At 40.0% G+C, this 19,650-nt stretch overlaps 1 protein-coding gene across 1 annotated transcript in view; it reads right to left on the reverse strand.

Moving 5' to 3' along the window:
* LOC131240417 (NEDD8-activating enzyme E1 regulatory subunit AXR1-like) overlaps positions 1–19,650 on the reverse strand; it is a 47,192-nt gene that overhangs the window by 6,596 nt on the left and 20,946 nt on the right. Inside the window, exons 8-10 of the mRNA XM_058238634.1 lie at positions 17,912–18,000; positions 2,944–3,017; positions 2,678–2,840 (exon numbers count right to left, since the gene is read on the reverse strand). Of these exons, the coding sequence (XP_058094617.1) occupies positions 2,678–2,840; positions 2,944–3,017; positions 17,912–18,000 (326 nt within the window). The remainder of the gene's footprint in view (positions 1–2,677; positions 2,841–2,943; positions 3,018–17,911; positions 18,001–19,650) is intronic.

A 19,650-nucleotide genomic window follows, 5' to 3' on the forward strand; every position in this document is an offset into this window, starting at 1 on the left:
CAAGGGGTCGTGCATCCATTTTTGGGAGGATTCTTAGTATGGTTATAGGGCTCTAATGATGGAGTTTCTTAGATTATCTGCCCTCACTCCATCAAAATACATCACAGCCGATTAGTACCACTCAATAAGTGAGGGGTAAGCGGTTTGGGCTCCCCTGTGCAGGAGGGACCTTTGCGAAGAGGAAGTGGAGGATTTGTTGCGGCTTCTTGGCATTCTAAAATATCATTCCCCATTATAGGGAGTCTGGACGAAATGGCCTGGTGTAGTCACAAATCCAGTCAGTTTTTGGTTTCTTCCTTCTATGGTCAGATTCAGAACACGTAGTTAGGGTCGAAGGCCAAATCTCATTGCTCATGGAGATACGATGCACCTCCTAGAATTGCGGCTGTTGTTTGTTTGGTCAAAAGGAAGCGGGTCCTCACCATTGATAATCTGCAGAAGCAGTCTATGGTCATCCCCAATTCTTGTTTGATGTGTGCGAGAGATGCGGAGTCGGTGACATTGAATTCTATAGAAGACTTCATCTTAGTTGGGCATGGTGGAGGGAACAAGGTGGAGAAAGCGTTTTGGTGGTTAGCTTTAATGGCAAGTCATTGGGTGATTTGGGGAAAGTAGAACAATTGTTGCTTTCGCAACAAGTGTGCTCCAATGGAGACTGAGGTTTGGGTTAAATCGATAGTCTTTGAGTGAGCTTCTAGCTTGGAAACCCTTAAGGATTGTAATTTTTAGTTTTCTTCTTTGTATTCTTTCCTTGCCAAAGTTTTTGCTTTCAAAGGTTTTTAATAAATTTTGTTATCCTTCAAAATACAAAAAAAATCTCCATGGCTAGTTAACTCCATGTGGATTTAAGACTAAGGTATATCTTCCGCTTTAGTTTTTTGTTGTATTGTTTGTGATGTAATGCTTGTATTGTATGTATGACATTTGAATGATATGAAATCATTTTGGCACCTTTGAGCATCAGGCAACAACCCATAGTTTTTTTTTTTTTTTTTTGAAAGGCAACGACTATATTGAAAGAACCGCACCAAAACAGGATTGGAAAGAATTCAAAATAAAAACAAAAGAAAATTACAACCCCATTAGGGCTATTAGGACATAGCTGTCCAAATCCTTAATGTCAGAGGCCCACTCAATCACCCAAGACATTGCCTTGCAAATGACCCAACCTTCTGGTTCCAACCTATTTTCGAAGCATCGCCCATTTCCTTCTCCCTAAATGGCTCAAAGACGAACCGCCACACTGCTTTCCCTTCTTTCCCTACTCCTTCGTGCCACGAAGCTAAAAAGGAGGAAATGGAGTCCGGCGGGACCCAAGTAACATTTAGAGTCGATAGAAAGAAGTCCCACACTTTCCTAGCAAAAGAGCAATGGAGAAATAAATGGTCCACCAACTCAGCATCCCACACCATCCCTCCCTTGCGAAAGTTGTCCATGATTAGCACTCTGTTTCTGTCGGTGGCCAACCTTCGGAGGCAACAACCCATAATTGTCCCCTAAAAGATGGAAAACTATTACACACACACATGTATATGTATGTATTCTGAGTTCTAGGTGCGGAATCATGTCTTTTAACATCTTAAGATTCACTAAAAAAATTCCATCATTTTCCTAATGTTTCCCTCATACTGTGATATTTGTATTATTTCCTATTCTCGAATGTGAGATACCATGTGTGGTAATGAAACTTAGAACATTGGGAGGAAGCACACGATGTCTTCCACAAGTTTTCTAAGATTCAAGAGACGAGAAGAGATTGCCAGGAAAACTTTGTGGAACCACTTGTTAAAAGTATATTAAATCTCATTTTCCAAAGTACTTTTCAACTTAATAGAAATCTCTTCCCTCGATGCAATTGTGCCTGGAACAACTCTCTCTAGAATATAGGTCCCAATGTGCTTCTACCAGATCCAACCAACTAGACAGAACAACTTGAAAAATGCTTTTAGCTAATTTTATGGGTGGGATTTGCCACGAAACAATTCTTAAGGGATCACTCCAAAGGTTCTTCTCAAAGAGAAAAATCAGGAATTCTTAGAACAAAATGCAGAGGGGGAAGAAAATAAACAGTACATCTAGAAGAATGATTAGAGATGGACAATTGCAATAATATTTACAGTTGAGGAAGATGAAAAACATCTTCAATAGCAGATTTCAGTGATTTCACAGAACAACATACAGAGAGAGCCAATGTCCTTTGGTAGCTATACTCGGAACATGTACGGACCGGACAAGGAACGGAAAGTTATAAGGTTGCTCAAGAGCTGCTACAGAAAGAAGAAAAAGAAATGGGTACTTGCATGTATACCTGGCCAAGTGTCTGAAATGGGTAGAGACAAAGCTCTGGGCCCGGTTGGTTTTTCCATTGTGTTTTTCCAAGTGTTTTGGGAATATAAATGGAACACATTCAAGCACATTATTACATGAATTTTTTTATTGGAAATTATAACTTCGAGTGGAGATCTGGAGGTCAATAGCAGGAGCCCCTAAGATTCCATGTGGTATTTGCAATTACTATTTCATATAAATTATTCAAATCAAAAGGGTCAAACTTTACAAGTTATTCAGAATTACCATTTTTTACTGAAAGAGTCAAGAGACTCATTTCACATAGTTATCTGTTTACATAATAGCACAAAAACTGACTATAGTTTTTTTAAGAGACTAAAGGACTTACAGTGAGCTTTCTAGCGTTTCTACAGAAGCTCTTTATGGTTGCCTTTGAAATGGAAGGAGGATCTCGGCCAATTTTCTTCAATATGGTTCGAACCCGCTGCTCAATTGAAAGAAAATCAGCCTCAGCTTTAGCCTGATAGATCTTTTGCAAACTTATGTAATATCTGTAACATAGATAACGGTATCAGAATGACAGGAAAGGTAGCAGCAAACTACTCTAAAGATTCCAAATCCTACTAAATACACATCCAGATTGCAGAGACTAACTCAGTCAAAGATGTCATATCCGGTATAGATCCCTCAAGAGGGGCCTCTCCATCACCTTCGTTCTTGATAAATTCCTGCAAAGTACCAAAATGAACTATGGATTTACTGCATGTTTAGATGTAAGTCACAAGAAATTAACATCAATTATGACCTTGAGTTTTACTTCGGAAGAATTGGGCTCCAAACCAAAGAAAAAAAAAAAACAGACATGGAAGCTGTAAATAATATATTTGATCAGAAAGTTTAAAAAAAAAGGAAGATGGAATCTATAAATAATTAAGAACCATGAGAAAAAAAAAATTTGATTCCAGAAATAGTTGACTAACATATACTGTATTAATGGAAGTAGGCAAAATGGAAAGAGATAAGCATATTGGGGATGTGGGAGATTCCTATTATAGAAAGCACATGCATTCATACATTTTCCCAACAATGGTAAACATGATTCCATGAATAGCAAAGTGATCATCTGTCGTTTACCAAAATCAGGGTATTGATGCAGCTTGGTTAACAATGCAAAAGATTGGGAAGGGAATCAAGATGTTGACTTGGGAAACCTGAATGGTGATGCAGGAACTTGCAAAACAAATTGGCAATACTCGAATCAACAAAGAGCAGAGATGGCTTTGGTAACAAGTGGAACATTTATTAGGAATGAAGGGCATGAATTAAAAAAATTAAAAAAAATTAAAAAAATTGAAAAAGAAGAAGAATGAGATTAGACAAATGACTTGGATCAAAGAGGTGAGAAGGTACAAGAAGCCTTTTTCACTTACCAAGGATTGGACCTTAGATAGGAATTATGGTGAAATAGGATCTGTAATGCTGACTCCAAATACCCAATAAAATAGCAATCAAGGTTGGGCATATGTAGCAAGGAGATCCAGTCCACCCCATGATGCATGACAATTAATCACTTGCTCTAAAAGCTCGAACTGATAGAGCATGGCGAATTAATCCTTTTATCTCATAGCCCAAGCCCCACACCCATGGGTTAGGTCCTCAACCGAACCCTCCTCATGAGCCCCAAATCCATGGGTTCCACCCCCTCGTGGGCCCCAAATCACATGAGTTCCGCCTCACACGAGCCACCCACCCCGAGTGTGCTCCCACATCCCATAGGCCACCCCATTCGAGCTCGGTGTGAAAATGCCCCCGCATTACCCCAGCAGACAAAATTTTCACCCTCACAATTTTCATACATGATCCAAACTGTTTAATCATCAAGGACAGAAGTGAGAGGGTCATAGACCAAAATTTGTGATGACTATGGATGTAAATGGAGTATAAATTAATCCAGTGGATGGACTCATTGATACAAATAAGCATCCTACAGAAAATGTTCATGACCAACGACACCTGGGTGTGAGTAAAAGACTTGGGGATAGGTGCAAACTAGGAGTCGGACTTTCTTGACCCCCAAATCTCTGGGAAATGAGATGCAAATATATATTGACAATTTTAGTACTTCTCTTTATTAAGATATTCTAATTCATCATCATCATCTTAACCTTTATCACTGCGATTTGGGGATGGCTTTGAAATGGTACATTGGCAAATGTTCTATGCTCAGCTACGCACCAGATACCAACATTCCCCTTTTATCCGGTGTTCATGTTGATACAATCGAGTATGAAATACGAGAGATATGATGGGGTTGATTCTACTGGCCTAACTGTTGATCCACAAACAAGAGGGCATGTAGCAGTGTGAAACTTCTAAACAGCATCTTAATAACAAGAAAAGAACCGACACTACGGCAAATTTTCTTACAGATGAAGGGACCATCATTTCCTCTGTCCAAGCTAAACCAAGCTTGCTGGCACAAGGAGGAAGTTCTCTCTGACTTTAAAGTGGAAACAGAAAAGTGCTATCACTAGCAGCATGTAGGGTGAACTAACATGCCAACTAAAGACCAAAAATAAAGTAGGTGGAAACAGACTAGCTGAAAGCCTGAAACAGAGATACAAGCCTGATATCTTGTATAGCCATCTCTCCTCTCGCGGGTTTCTAGTGTTTTGAGTCGATGAGAGGTCCTCCTCTAATGGCTGAACGAGGGAAAGCTTGGCAACGGTCCTTGACAAATTACAGTATGCCATGCCAACAAAAAGGTTGACACCTGAAAGAATCAAGAACTGCCACATTGAAGCCTATACTCGAAACAATGAATCGGCTGCCTGGCTAGTTAGGAACTTCGAATTGCAATCTCAAATACCTTTAGATCTCTGCATCACATTTGCAGATTCGAGCATCCAACAGTACATGTGGCAGGATGTGACAAAAAATCTTGCAATGACCAAAGCTAACAGAAGATGAGCATCCATGGTCGAGAGACTTGACTTGATAGCTGAATTTGTTTAGTCCTCGACACCGAACCCTAACAGTGACATCTGTAGGGGAGCTCGAAACGTACTACCTTAAAACATAATTGGCTGACAAAATGAGGTTTGGCGGCGGAAGACCACGGAAGGACGTCCTTCTCTAGCGAATATGCACACTTGAGACTTCAACTTGTGCTGACTGTCCAAACTCCAAAGCCCTAGGCATAGTGCTTCAAGCACCTAGGGTTCTTAGAACCAGCCATGCAAAGGCTCCCATTAACACCACTCATATGCCAACATGGTCCCACCTCACATTGACCCCTAACCAACTATTACATGCACACTCCAAACAATGAGCAAGCAGAGTAGGGTCATGGCAGGGCAGTTGCTAAACAAACTACCAAGCACAAAATCTCCAAACATGAAAGGTCATGATTAAGTAGGCGGTGCATGAAATAGAAAGGAACCCATCCATGCATGACTACAACAAGACTCACATTGACAACATGGTCCACGCCCTACTGCATCTTAGCACAACTATTCAGACCACCCACAAAGTGGAATTTGTGTACAATTGAATTCTAGAGCATGCAATGTTAGTTGAGCCCAGTTACCTCATAGTCTTACCAATGCTTAAATAATATTAACTGGTAGCCGAGTTTTGGTGTGCTGATAACCTATTAATGCAAAGCTAATTCAAGCCTAAGCTAACAGATTGACAGAAAACTAATCAGTTTTTAACAAGGTTATGAATATTCGTATTGGGGGGGTGTAATGACCAAGCCCAAAAAACGACACTACCGGACACATATCAGACGATATGAGCCCATAAGACTTCCATAGCCACTAACTGCCACACCACTTCCCATCTTTACCATCACCACCTTCATGCCACATGGCCAAAAAATCCAAAATCAAGCCTGGCATCACCCAACTAATATTGAGATTCGAGATAAAGAACTCCCATATCTTTCTCGCAAACGAGCAATGAAAGAATAAATGACCCATCAACATGGCATCCCTCATATAAACATGATACATATATTAGGGAGCACCAACGCTCACTTAATTAGATTATCCATAGTTAGCACCATGTTTCTTCCCGCCAACCAAACAAAGGCAGCCGCCACCTTTGAGGGAGCCCCATATATCCAAAACCGAAAGTTATAACATGAAGGAGAAGAAGAGTGATGAAGACATCCGCGAACCCATTCGAGTGTACGCGAAAGAGGAGGAGAGCACCAGTGTCCTTGTGGAAGGACGACCCATACATGCCTAGATCTTCATGAAATCTTTCAAAGGAGCATCGGACTGTTGATTTCCTTCGTCATCTCGTTCTAACAATCGGATCGCAATCGGGACCATCATCAACATCGGATCGGGATCATGGCCACTTGTGTGGCCCTATGGATGATACATAGGCTTAGGATTGTTTTAGGGTTTATTTTTCAGCTTGATTTATGTTTTTTGAACTATTGATGGGTATTATGTGTTTTATTTAGAGTAAGGTTATTTTGATCAAAGTAAAGGAGATAGGGACTTCATTGTAATTTGAAAATTTTTCTGAGACTATTTAAAGAAAGGGGGGCGGGGGAGGGGGGGGGTTGACCTCTCTCATGTGATTTTTTTGCTCCTTGAAAAGCAAATATATATACTCTCTATAATCTTCATGTGATGTGAGGATGTCTTCTATGTGATTTGGAAGGAATATCGGTGCGAGGCCTATCTTCATCAACGGAAGTGCGACCTCCTATCCCCATACTTGCATATATTCGTCAACAATCAAGGATTTTCTTTTCTTCTTCTTTTCCCTTTCCCCAAAATCCCTTTGAACCTTTCCCTTTCTTCTCTTTTACACCTTTCACCACAGCTCTAACATTGGAACCCATCTTAGCCCACATGTGTGAACTCATAGGACTGGTTGTACGGCCCATCTTCCCACCTTACATCCCTTTGATTCTCCATCAAAACCCTATCACCTATCAACCCTCACCCTAACCCTAGATTCTCAAATCTCCCAATTTCCCAAACCCTAGATCTCTATTTACCTAATTGATCCAAATCTCTAATTTCCCCTCATCCAAAACCATAATTCCCCTTTACTAATACATAAATCCATCAATCCCCTTAACTAGTTCGCCCAATTTAGCCCCAATTTCATCTTTTCCCAAAATTTCCCTGACCCCAGCCTTACCTATATCCAAGGTGTCCCGTATCGGTATCGGTTGGCGTAACGGTGACCTCCAAAACCGATACGGATACGGGGTCGTAACGGCAATACGGGGGCGTAATGGCCCGTAACGGCGTAAAAAAAATTTTTTGCCAAAAAATTAAAAATATGTATTAAATCCGGAATATTCTAAGCATTTCAAATATGCATTTATTTATAAATTGGAACATGTTTATGGTGGTGTAACGGTCCACTCTTTGGTGAGAAGCTATATCGGACTATCTGATTAATTTTTGAACCAGGTAACCTGAATTTGACTACAAAATGTATATATTTAATTTTCTAAATATCTAATTTATATACTTAACAATTTAATATCTTTCTCCTAGTAGTTCTTTAAAAAAATGAAATTAAATTCAGGTAGATGGCGTTGCCAATTTCGAGCTGACTTGGAGGACCAATCTATGCCCCAAATTAGCCTCAAATTCATGCAATTTATTGTCATTATCCCACTTATGTATTAGTGGACATTTATTGGATAGTGAATCATGAAAAAAATCAAAAGGCCCTATTTTAAAAAATAAGAGTACACCAAATAACAATTAAAACTATTCAAATAATTTGATTTTGGCATTGTGAGTTAGCAATTGCAGTTTATAATTTAATTGGTAAATTTTAAGTTAATGTCTTTCGTACAATTTTTTAAAGCCCTAGTTGGGACTCGGATTGTGAAGTGTAGCACACATGTCAAAGTTTTTTGGGCCCCACCCATGATGAATTTGCTATATCTAAACCTTCCATTCATTTGATGAGATCGTCTTAAGGCTTGACACGAAAAATAATACAGATCTAATTATCAAATGGACCACACTGCAAAAAGCAGTGGGGGATTGAACGTCTACCATTGAAAACTTTTTTGGGATCACTGAACTTTTAGATCAATATGAAATTTGTTTTTTCTCTTCATTCAGGTCTTTTTGACCTTATGAACAGATTGGATGGAAAATAAATGTTACGGTGGGCCTACGAATTGTTTAACGGTGAAAATCATCATCTTCGCTGCTATTTTTGGTGTGGTCCAGACGATCTTTGGATACGATTCATTTTTTAGGTAATGCTCTAAAATAATATTTAAAAATAGATGAACGGTGTAAATATAATAAATACATCACTGTGGAGCCTATAAAACTTTGATCTCCTTTGAACCGTTCGTACAACTCGGAGCTCGAGGAGTGTCAGCGCTCGTCTCAGCGTGACACGTACCTACAGCAGCTTACGCCTGCAAAAAAAAAAAAAAAAAGGAGAGGGGGAAACCGAAAAGAAAAAAGAGGGAAAGAAGAGAAGAAAAAAGAGGGAAAGAGAGAGAGAGAGAGAGAGAGAGAGAGAGAGAGAGAGAGAGAGGAGGAGGAGGAGGAGGAGGCCGCAGCCGCAGCAGGCCGAGAATAAGAAGAAGAAGAAGAAAAGAAAGGAAAAAGGTAAGGTTTTTTTTTTTTTTTTTTTCCAAGGCCCGTAACAGCCGTTACGGGTCAGTAACAGCCATTACGCCCATAACGGGCCCGTAACGGCCGTTACGTGTACAAAAACGGGACTCGGCCGATACGACCCCGTATCGCGTAACGGGTACCACCGTTGCCATTACGTATCGGCCGTTACGGCCGATACGTAATCGTTTTGGGACACCCTGCCTATATCTAAATCTAGCAAACCATATATAGCATTAGGTTCTCTCTTAAAATAGACTTATCCCTATGCTATTTGGATGTCCCTACATCCATTAGATTATTGTTTCTTGTATTTATTGTTCATGTAGGGTGTTGTTTGCTAATTTAGGCTTGAACTCTTTATAATTTTTTCTTAGGATCATGAGATGTGTGATGGTTTTAGCATGCTTATGACTTTTAATTAATTAACTTAATTTGCTAACTGATCTCTACTTATGGTTTAGCATCATACATCGGTCCTGCATCAGAGAGAAAGTGAGCATACTGTAAAGGACCAGATAAAGAACCTCCCCGAGCTATGGCCCCACCAAATCACTGAATCTTCCATCGACTCCCCAAGCCCGACGAGCTTAAGCCTTTCCAGGAGACTGATGAACACCACCACTTCCTTGTCCGAAAGACCCCTTCAACAGGAGGTACACACCACCTCCTCGCTAGATATGGAAAAGCATTGGGTGGTGCAACCTAGTTATTGAGTCAATGAGATCTTGAAATCAGAATTGCATAGAAAAAACAAGAGAACGCCTATAAGAATTAGAGTAGAAAGGGAGAGAACTTTATCGATATCAAACTTCTCTTCTTAGAAAACTTAAGAAACTCATACTTAAGAAAACTTTGGAATTATTAACTCCTACACCACCCCTCTTACCCTAAATGAATCTTTAATGAAAATTCCCCCAACTAAGAAGTTGATTTCAAATCAATCATAGTTGACTTGAAATCAATCTAATCAACCTAAGATGGTAAAAACCTAAAAATAATAAAAGTAAATATAGAACATCATAATTATATCTCTAAATCAGCCCCATATCTTCAATCAAATGCCCCTCATATCTTCAATCACATCTTTAAATCAACCCCCATATCTTCCAAAAATAGTAAATTGCAATAATTGATTTAAGCTCCCAAATCTATAATAAAGTCCAAAAATCAGCACATGTTGGGCTAGGGCTGTTCACGAGTCAAGCTAGCTCGAAAAACTCGCTCGACTCGGCTCGAGTCAGCTCGGATTGACTCAGCTTGAATGGCCGATTCGAGGCGAGCCAAGCTAATTATTTGAAGCTCGAGTTCAGTTCAAGCCAAGTTCGACCAGGGGGCATTTCAACTCGACTCGACTCGAAGCTCGAACTTGAGCTTGACTCGGCTCGATTAATAAATATATTAAATATTATATATATATATATATATTATATTATATTAATATATATTTTAAGTTTAAACTTAAAAATAAAAAAATAAAAAACCAACCTTAAGAGTCTCTACTCGACCGCACGCACCCCCTTCCCTTTCCCTTTCTTCTCTTTCTCAGCCCACTACCAGCCGCACGCCCGCCCCGACCACCACCACCACTTTTCATTTCAGCTCCACAATAGTATGATTTCAATCTCTTGATTTCTACTTCTTAGGCGAGAAACCCAAGAAATTCGAGATGGGTTCTTCTTAGATTTGTTAGAGCTTCAAGGTAATCCAATGATCTGATTGGCTAGAGCTCTTTACTTAGATTTCTGATATGTGTTTTGCTCTGTTTCTTTTCTAGTACTTGGATTTCTGCTGGTGGAAGAAGATAAAGAACAGATCGGTTCTTACAGGTTTCCTCATCCGATTTGAAGCTTTGTTTGGTTTTTTCATCGGGTTTTGCTTTGATTCTCTTAAGATTTTTGAATTTTTCATTAATGGAGGAGGATCAAGAACAGAATCCATTACTCTCTCACCCAACAAGCTCGAGCTCGACTCGAGGTAAACTCGACTCAACTCGAACCACTAACTCGACTCAAACTTGACTCGACAGCTATGGCAAACAAGCCAAGCTTCAATGTTGAGCTCGAGGCTAAGCTCGAGCTCAAGCTCGAACTCGAGTACATCATGGACAAGCCAAGCCAAGCTTGGCCCACCTCTATGTTGGGCCCTACGGTCGGCTGTCTGATGGGGACATCATGCACACACGTGCACACACACCACCACCTCTACGCACGTACGTACGCAGAAGGATGACCCCACCATCGATCTGGCTCAATGACGACGTCTAGGGAGGGCCTCCTAGCTAGAAGACAAGTTTTGATTTTAAAAAAGTGGGCCCGATAGTCAAGAAAAGGCCACCATGGGATCTCATGATTGTGGCCCACTCGTCGGATTGATTTCATATTTTAGGTTTTGCTTATTATTATTATTTAGAACATCGTGAACGCTTTAGATTTCTTTATTTAGTTTTTATTTTAGTTTACTTCATCGCCAAGTAATAGGTTACGCACATGGTGCGAGTTTTTGGGGTATAGGGTTTTCCCTATAAATAGGCACCGCTTGTAGTTCTTTTCATTCATTGAAGATTAATAAAAATTCTGCGTTGTCCTACTTTTTGAGTTGTGAAGCCTAATTAGGTGCGAAGCCACATCTATCCCAATTTGCCCCCATCTATCGCCATCTCTATTACCCATCTTCTACCATCCCTTCTTCTCATCTCACCCCATCATCTACACTTCGAATCAATCATCTATTGCAGCAATTCTCCTCCCCACAGCAGAATTTTAGAATTTGGCCCTACAGGATGGCTGAAACTTTGGCGGAGCACCATGCACAAACCGTACATTAGATCGAGCTGAGATTTGGGGGTTTTGGAGTCCATCCCTGGCCGACTAGGGCCAAGGTGGCCTTTTTCTGAATAGTGGGCCCCACGCATGTGCGTCTGGGCTAATGTTGTTGTCCACACGTGCGGTACTTCTCTGGTTCATCTCTCTCATCTCTTTCACTCCGCTTTCACTCAAAATCCCTAAACCTAACCCTAAATTACTCAAATCTCCAATTTTATACCCCTTTCTTACCCCAGGGTTCCTTGAATTAGAATTTCTGAATCCCTTGGATTAGGGACTAATTACTATGCATGTGTGGATGATTATTTCTTATCTTTGAGTATCGTTTGGTTCATAATTTTTATTGATCCAGCCCCTATCATGTGTAGGCCTGGACCCGCATAGATTCCCCTTAATTGAATGTTTGGACTTTCATGTGGGATATAGAATTTGTGTAATTGTTTCTAAACTAACGTGATCTTAAGCCTGAAATCTCGCATATCATATTCAATTTTCATGTCCTACATCAAATTTGGTATCAAAGCTTAGGGTTCTTATAGGGGAATACATTACATGTTTAGGATTAGTTTGTTTGAGTCCATCATGCATTCAGTTCATCATATGTAGCTTTTAGGAGTCCATAGTCCTTGATATTAGTTGCTGAAATTTCTGTTAGCAGGAAGTTACCAAGTTACATTGCTATAACTTTCTTTATTCCTCTATTTTGACAACTATATTGTTGGATGTTAGTAGCACTGCGTAGTTTCCCTCATATAGAGTCTCATAGGATCATTTAGTCCCATATAGTCGTCGTAGAAAATCCTTAGGTGGAGTTGCAAGTTGTACGTCCAACACGTACGAGTCATGGTTTTGGCTAGCACCCTACACTAAACATGGAACAACTGCTAGAGTCACTAAACAAGTTGTCCCAGCAGATCGAGTCTTGGGGTAAGCGTTTGGAACAAGACATATATCAGCGCCTTGACCAAATAGAGGCCTCCCTCAGGACAAACCCCACCATTAAGAAAGATGGCCAATCTCAGGCAGGTGGCCAGGAGGATGACCAATGAATGGAGGTGGCCAAGGAATTAGTCATGGGTGTGCACTCGTACCCCCACCCCATGAGGAACATCAAGACCATAATTTTGAGGAGTACAACATGTGTGGCCTCGTGGCTAGAGAGAGTGCACCAGATGCTAGTGTAGAGTTACCTACTGAGGTCATTCCGGTAGTGGATGAGTTTCATGATGTCTTTCCTGATGATCTACCGGATGAGTTTCTCCCTAAGAGGGATATAGAGCACACCAGAACATGGGACACCGTAATACGTACAGCCGAGTTTGAGTTTAATAGTTCTGTTGATAGGTCCACAAGTCTCAGTCCTTATGAAGTCGTTACTGGTTATAAACCTGAGAAACCTATTGATCTTGTCCCTATGTCACTGTCCCATAAGCCGTTAGAGCCTGCAGAGTCTTTTGTGCATCACATTCATTCATGGTATCAAGAAATCAAGCAGAAGATAACTACTAGTAATGAACATTACAAAATTTATGCAGACCAGTATAAATGTTTGAAGGAATTCAATGTAAGGGATTCTGTGATGGTCTGCGCCAGGCCCGAGCGGTATCATCTAGGGTCCATTTGTAAGTTACACGCGCGTAGCGTTGGACCCGTCAAAATTATAAAACGAAACGGTCTCAATGCGTATGTGGCAAACCTTCCACCCTCCATGGGAATTAGTTCCACATTCAATGTGGAGGATCTAGTTGCATTTCAAGGGGTCATTAATGCATTTTTCAGCCTTTCGCCTAATCATCCTGATTCATCAAACATTTTCCTTGATCCATGGCTCTCCTGACCCATTTTCCCAGCCTCTACCTCCCATACCTATCCGTCCTGACCCATCTTCCTAACTACTACGTCCCATACCTACCCCTTCCGACCCATTTTTTCAACCTCTACCTCCCATACCTACCCGTCCCGACCCATTTTCTCAGTCTTTACCTCCCATACCTACCTGTCCTAACCCATCTTTCCAGCTACTATGTCCCATACCTACCCTTCCCGACCCATTTTCTCAGCCTCTACCTCACATACTTACCCTTCCCACACCTAGAGAGGAAATAGAGGATATTCTGGACCATCAGATAATATCCACGTCGGACGGCGGGTTTCAGAAGTAACTGGTTAAATGGAAGTCACGCCCAGCTTCAAACAGCACGTGGCTCACTGAGGAGCTTCAGAGACTTGATCCTAACATCCTGGATAGGTTTATGGGTTTTATTTCGCCAGTGGCGAAATCTTCGCAACCGGAGAGAATTGATGGGGACATCATACGCACATGCGCGCACACACCACCACCCCTACGCATGTACGTACGCAGAAGGATGACCCCAGCATCGATCTGGCTCGATGACAACATCCAGGGATGGCTTCCTAACTAGAAGACAAGTTTTGGTTCAAAAAAGTGGGTCTGATAGTCAAAAAAAGCCCATCATGGGATCTCATGATTATGGCCCACTCGTCGGATTGATTTCATATTTTAAGTTTTGCTTATTTTTATTATTTAGAACATCATGAACGCTTTAGATTTCTTTATTTGGTTTTTATTTTAGTTTACTTCATCACCAAGTAATAGGTTGCGCACATGGTGCGAGTTTTTGGGGTATATGGTTTTCCTTATAAATAGGCACCCCTTGTAGTTCTTTTCATTCATTGAAGATTAATAAAAATTATGCGTTTTCCTACACTTTTGAGTTGTGAAGCCTAATTGGGTGCGAAGCCCTCCCTTCATCGAAGGGTTAACTACCGTGGTGCGAAGCCACATTTATCCCAATTCGCCCCCATCCATCGCCATCTCTACTACCCATCTTCTACCATCCCTTCTTCTCATCTCACCCCATCATCAACACTTCAAATCAATCATCTATTACAGCAATTCTCCTCCCCACAACAGAATTTTAGAATCTGGCCCTACAAGAGAGCTGAAACTTCGGCGAAGCACCATGCACAAACCGTACATCGGATCGAGCTGAGATTTGGGGATTTTGGAGTCCATCCCTGGCCGACCAGAGCCAAGGTGGCCTCTTTCTGAATAGTGGGCCCCACACACGTGCGGCCGAGATCACACGCACGTGCGTCTGGGCTATTGTTGTTGTCCACGCGTGCGGTACTTCTCTGGTTCGTCTCTCTCATCTCTTTCACTCCGCTTTCACCCAAAATCATAAACCTAACCCTAAATTACTCAAATCTCCAATTTTATGCCCCTTCCTTACCCTAGGGTTCCTCGAATTGGAATTTCTTAATCCCTTGGATTAGCGACTGATTACTATGAATGTGTGGATGATTATTTCTTATCTTTGAGTATCGTTTGGTTCATAATTTTTATTGATCCAGCCCTATCATGTGTAGGCCTGGACCCGCATAGATTCCCCTTAATTGAATGTTTGGACTTTCATGTGGGATATGGAATTTGTGTGATTGTTTCTGAACTAATGTGATCTTAAACCTGAAATCTCGCATATCGTATTTAAATTTCATGTCCTGCATCACTGTGGGCCTACATTTTTATTAGGCCCTACCATAGGCCTAAGTGGGTTATGGGCCTGCATCATCGAACAACTGCAATATTTCTCTCTGGCACTAATAGGGCTAAACTAGGGAAGGCCTCCTTAGGCATGCAATTGCCTAACCATAAGTCCTCCCAGAATGTGGATTCATGCCTTCATTTATCAAATCCTAGAAAAACATCGGGCAACTATAATATTTCCCAAAATGGTTCATTATGTCTTTGTTGGTCAAATCTTGTGTTTTATCCCAAAAATAGGCCTCAATCTAGTATAAAAGATGAGTTTTTAAGCCTCCTCCATGGTTGCGATGAAGAAATTAGTCAAAAACTAAAGGAAAGATGGATTTTATTTTTTTAAAATGAGGTCCTTATGGCCATTATCGGCCATATCAACACTGATATGGCCTGCATCAACCTGTATTTACCGATACAACCCTTTTATCTATTTGAGTTTATTTTTGAAATCGACTAGTTAACCCCAATATAACATAATGGGGTGGCCAATACGATATTAATATGACCAACACAACCATATCATAAACAATGTTCAAAAGCATGGCTTTTAATTATGGTTGGCAAAATTTTATTTACTATTTTAATATAAATATTCAGGATGAGCAATATCCAACCTTGATCCCATACCCATGTTATATTATATCTAATGTGGGTACACCAAGTGAAGTAGGACCGATGCATGAACCAAGTAACATGTGAGATCAAATAATCGAATTAAGATATTTAATAAAAAAAACACAAATGTCGCTATATTCATCACAAATATCATGAAAATCGAAAGAAAATCATGTATAATCCTGACCTAAGCTACCAACATCGTAACACAAGATCATTAAATAAAAAAGAAACTAGGATCTAATGGATGTAGGGACATCCAATTAACCTAGGGTGTCTATTTCAAAATAGAAAACTTAATACAACCTAGGGTGAAAATTAGGGTTTGGGTAATTTGGGAAAGTAGGAAAATTGAAAATTTTAGGTTTAGGGTTTCAGAAATGGAAGAAAAGGATTTTGATAATGATGGTGGGAAATCAAAAGGGGCAGGTGGGATTCACATGTGTGGCCGTACGGTCACACGTGTGGCGTGGGAGAATAGGTTTAGGTCAGTTAGGGTTTGGATTGTGAATGGGTATGGGAAAGTTAGATTTGGAAGAAAATGAAGATTTGGGATGGGAGAATTAAGAATCTGAAGAAAATACCTGTATGGGGGAGAAAAGAGAAGATAGTGTAGGGATAAATGGAGACCTCGCACCTTCGTTGATAAAGATTAGCCTCGCACCAATCTTCCTTCCAAATCGCATGAAAATGGGAGAAGAAAGCAAGAGCTTTTCTCCTTTTTTTTAAAAAAAAAAAAATCGCAAAATCCAATGGGAGAGAGGTCACACGCAACCCTCTTTTTATAGATCCAAGGAGTTTCAAAAATTACAAAAATCCTCGTCTTGTGAATTTTAACGAAAATAGCCATAGTCTAAATAAAATCAACTAAAACACTCATAATGTGTCCAAATATAAAATAATCAAAAACTAAATCCTAAAATATGGTAAAGTCTAAAATTGATGTGGATGATCAACGATCAATGGCCCGATCATGCGATCCATATGATCCAATGGCTCGATTGTCGCGTTCCTCCGATCCAACGGTCTAGATTACTCCATAAAGCAGCCCACGTGCATCTTCCCAGTGTGGGTTCTTCCAGATGCTTGCATATGTACATGGGGTCTTCAACACGATCACGGGTACTCGCTTAGCCACAAGGAAATCGGTGTGGCCCGCCTCCTCTAATACGTACGTAAGGGTGTACGTGACATGATGTCCTCATCACCAAGCTTTTTGAAGGATCCGAGTATCACATGGTTTATGACACAGATCATCTTCTAAGTTCTAAAGTATAGTTGCACAGATCTTCTAACTGGGACTTGTTCCAACAATGGAATCCCATAATCCTACATGCTTCTATAACACAAAATGTCTCCTTTTTCTGCCACTCCAGCTCCTACTACCTGACAATTTTGGAAACTAAGCTCCCAAAGTTGCTCCCTAATACTTGAATTTTTTTTAAAGGATTCTGAATTTTTATTCAAAAGAAAAGAACTATACATGAGGATGAAAAGAAACCATCCAAGACACAAAGGGGAAGACACCCACAATCCCCTTAATTACACCTCAGGATTGTCCCCTACAACTCTTGATGCTTGAGCCCATTCAAGAGTTGATCTTTTGGCTTTGACGAATACCATACTTGATGTGCAGGATTTGTGCCGTAAAGCCTGACTACTACGTTCAAACCAAATTGCACACAGCACTGGAAGCAGCAATATTCCAAGTTCATCACATCAAGACAAACGAGTGGCTGAAAGGTAAACACAGCCACATCAAAACCATTCCTTGCAACATTAACACTTCTCAAATGAAGTAAATTAAGTTGAACAAGATGAATAAGAAGATAAAGGATGTTATGAAACCATATTCTAGCATAACACATTTTCAAGCATACGACGACAAGTGACATTAGGTTTGTTAGTTAAAGTTACATTAGGTACCATTAACACTGGAAACACTGACTAATGACTACTGATGTTCTAAAGGATGGAACATGAAATGTATCTACCTTCAAAGCAGCCACTAGCACCCAAAAGTCTGGAGAAGCAGAATCAACTTCGGCCCGACTATCATTAATTATTTGCTGAAGATTTGAGCCTATGATTAAACCAAAAAAAAAAAAAGATGTTTAATCATTGGTTTGTCATACAGCAACAACACGAACAGAAAATTTGTTTTACCAATAATTTCACAAACAATACTTGTACGAAAAGCAGACTAGTACCATCAACTATAGTAGTAACATGACTACTAGAGCTGCACTGAACTTCATGTCATAAGGTGAGCCACAGATCATGACGAAATATATGGACATTGAAAAGGGAAAATACAATGTTTTTTGTTTCATTTCAGGACAAAATCAAGGCAAATGCAATGAAGTCACATTGTAAGTGAATTACATATTACAACAAAATATGGATATTGAAAAGAAACAATACAACAAAAGCAAAGTAGAAGTCAGTAAGCTAGGATGGAGGTAAAAGAGTTCCTGCATACCAGTTAATGTTAAGTATGGATTGAGGTGAAAGAGTCTCCACAGATGGGATGAATTAAGGTGAGGAAATGGGGTAAAATCCGACTACCAAAGATCCATGGTGGAGGAAATGGGTGGCTTTACTTGTCTTCAACCTCTAGTTGAGATTACAAGATTGAAATAGAGCACCAATTCTAGAAGACTGGGGAGCTACGAGAAGTTTAGATCCCAATAGATAGGATCTCAAGGAAGGTAAGGATTTTGCCTTAGTTCTGATAGGGCAGAAAGAAGAAGATGATAAAGTTATTGAAAGGTTAATGGGGTAAAATTTGGATGCAGATTTATTCTAGTACAGAGGGCAAAGTATGGACCAAGATTTATTCAAGTGCTACATAGTTTAATTGCAGTTTGGCACGGACGCGATTATTAAGATAACGAAAGAGTTGGTCATCCTTATCACAGAGGCAGCAACATAAAATGCTTTCGCTGCAGCGGTGCATTATGAAATGGACATGCATAAAGAACAATGCCAGACATCTGCCCTCACTACCGCACATTATGGCTAAGGAACTAATTCATGGGAACAATGATTGTTGTCAACAAAACTTATGTTTGGAGAAGCAAGTTTCTCTTAAATTGTGTAACACTTTAAATGCTAGAGGTTTATTAAATTGCACGAAACATCTTCATGTTGAAAAGCAGGTGGTTATTTTTCTTTTAACACTCAGCCACAAGCAAGAAAATCAAATAATCCATGAGAGATTTCAACATGAGAATCAAGTTTTTCTTATAATTTTTAACATTTTAAAAGCCAAGGTTGACTAAATTCCATGAAACATATTCAAGTTAAAGAGCAAGTGGCTAATTTTCTTTTAACACTTGGCCAAAAGGAAGGAAATCGAAGAATCCATGAGATAATTTTCCAGAGAAACAATTTGTTGGCATTTTAACAATTCAAAATGTGCTAGTATCCTTTGCACCAGACTTCTCCAAATCATCAACTTCAATTACCTCTCCATATCCAGTATACCCATTTTATCCATACTTTCAAGTAGATAACCATAACTAGTTCAAAACAGTAATCAATTTGTTAGGAGTACACTATCACCAATTTGGAGAATGTTATTTGTTGCAGTTTTGGCAGTTGCCTTCGGCTATATTAATAAAAGTTTATCATCATCCTTGAAAAAAAAAAAATTTGACAACACAAGCCCCAGCAGTGGTCCAAGCAATGATCAAAGGCATTTCTGAAATAGACGTAACCAAATCTTGTA

The sequence above is a fragment of the Magnolia sinica genome, chromosome 1 (genome assembly GCF_029962835.1).
Source record: "Magnolia sinica isolate HGM2019 chromosome 1, MsV1, whole genome shotgun sequence".
In the NCBI taxonomy this organism is placed as follows: domain Eukaryota; kingdom Viridiplantae; phylum Streptophyta; class Magnoliopsida; order Magnoliales; family Magnoliaceae; genus Magnolia; species Magnolia sinica.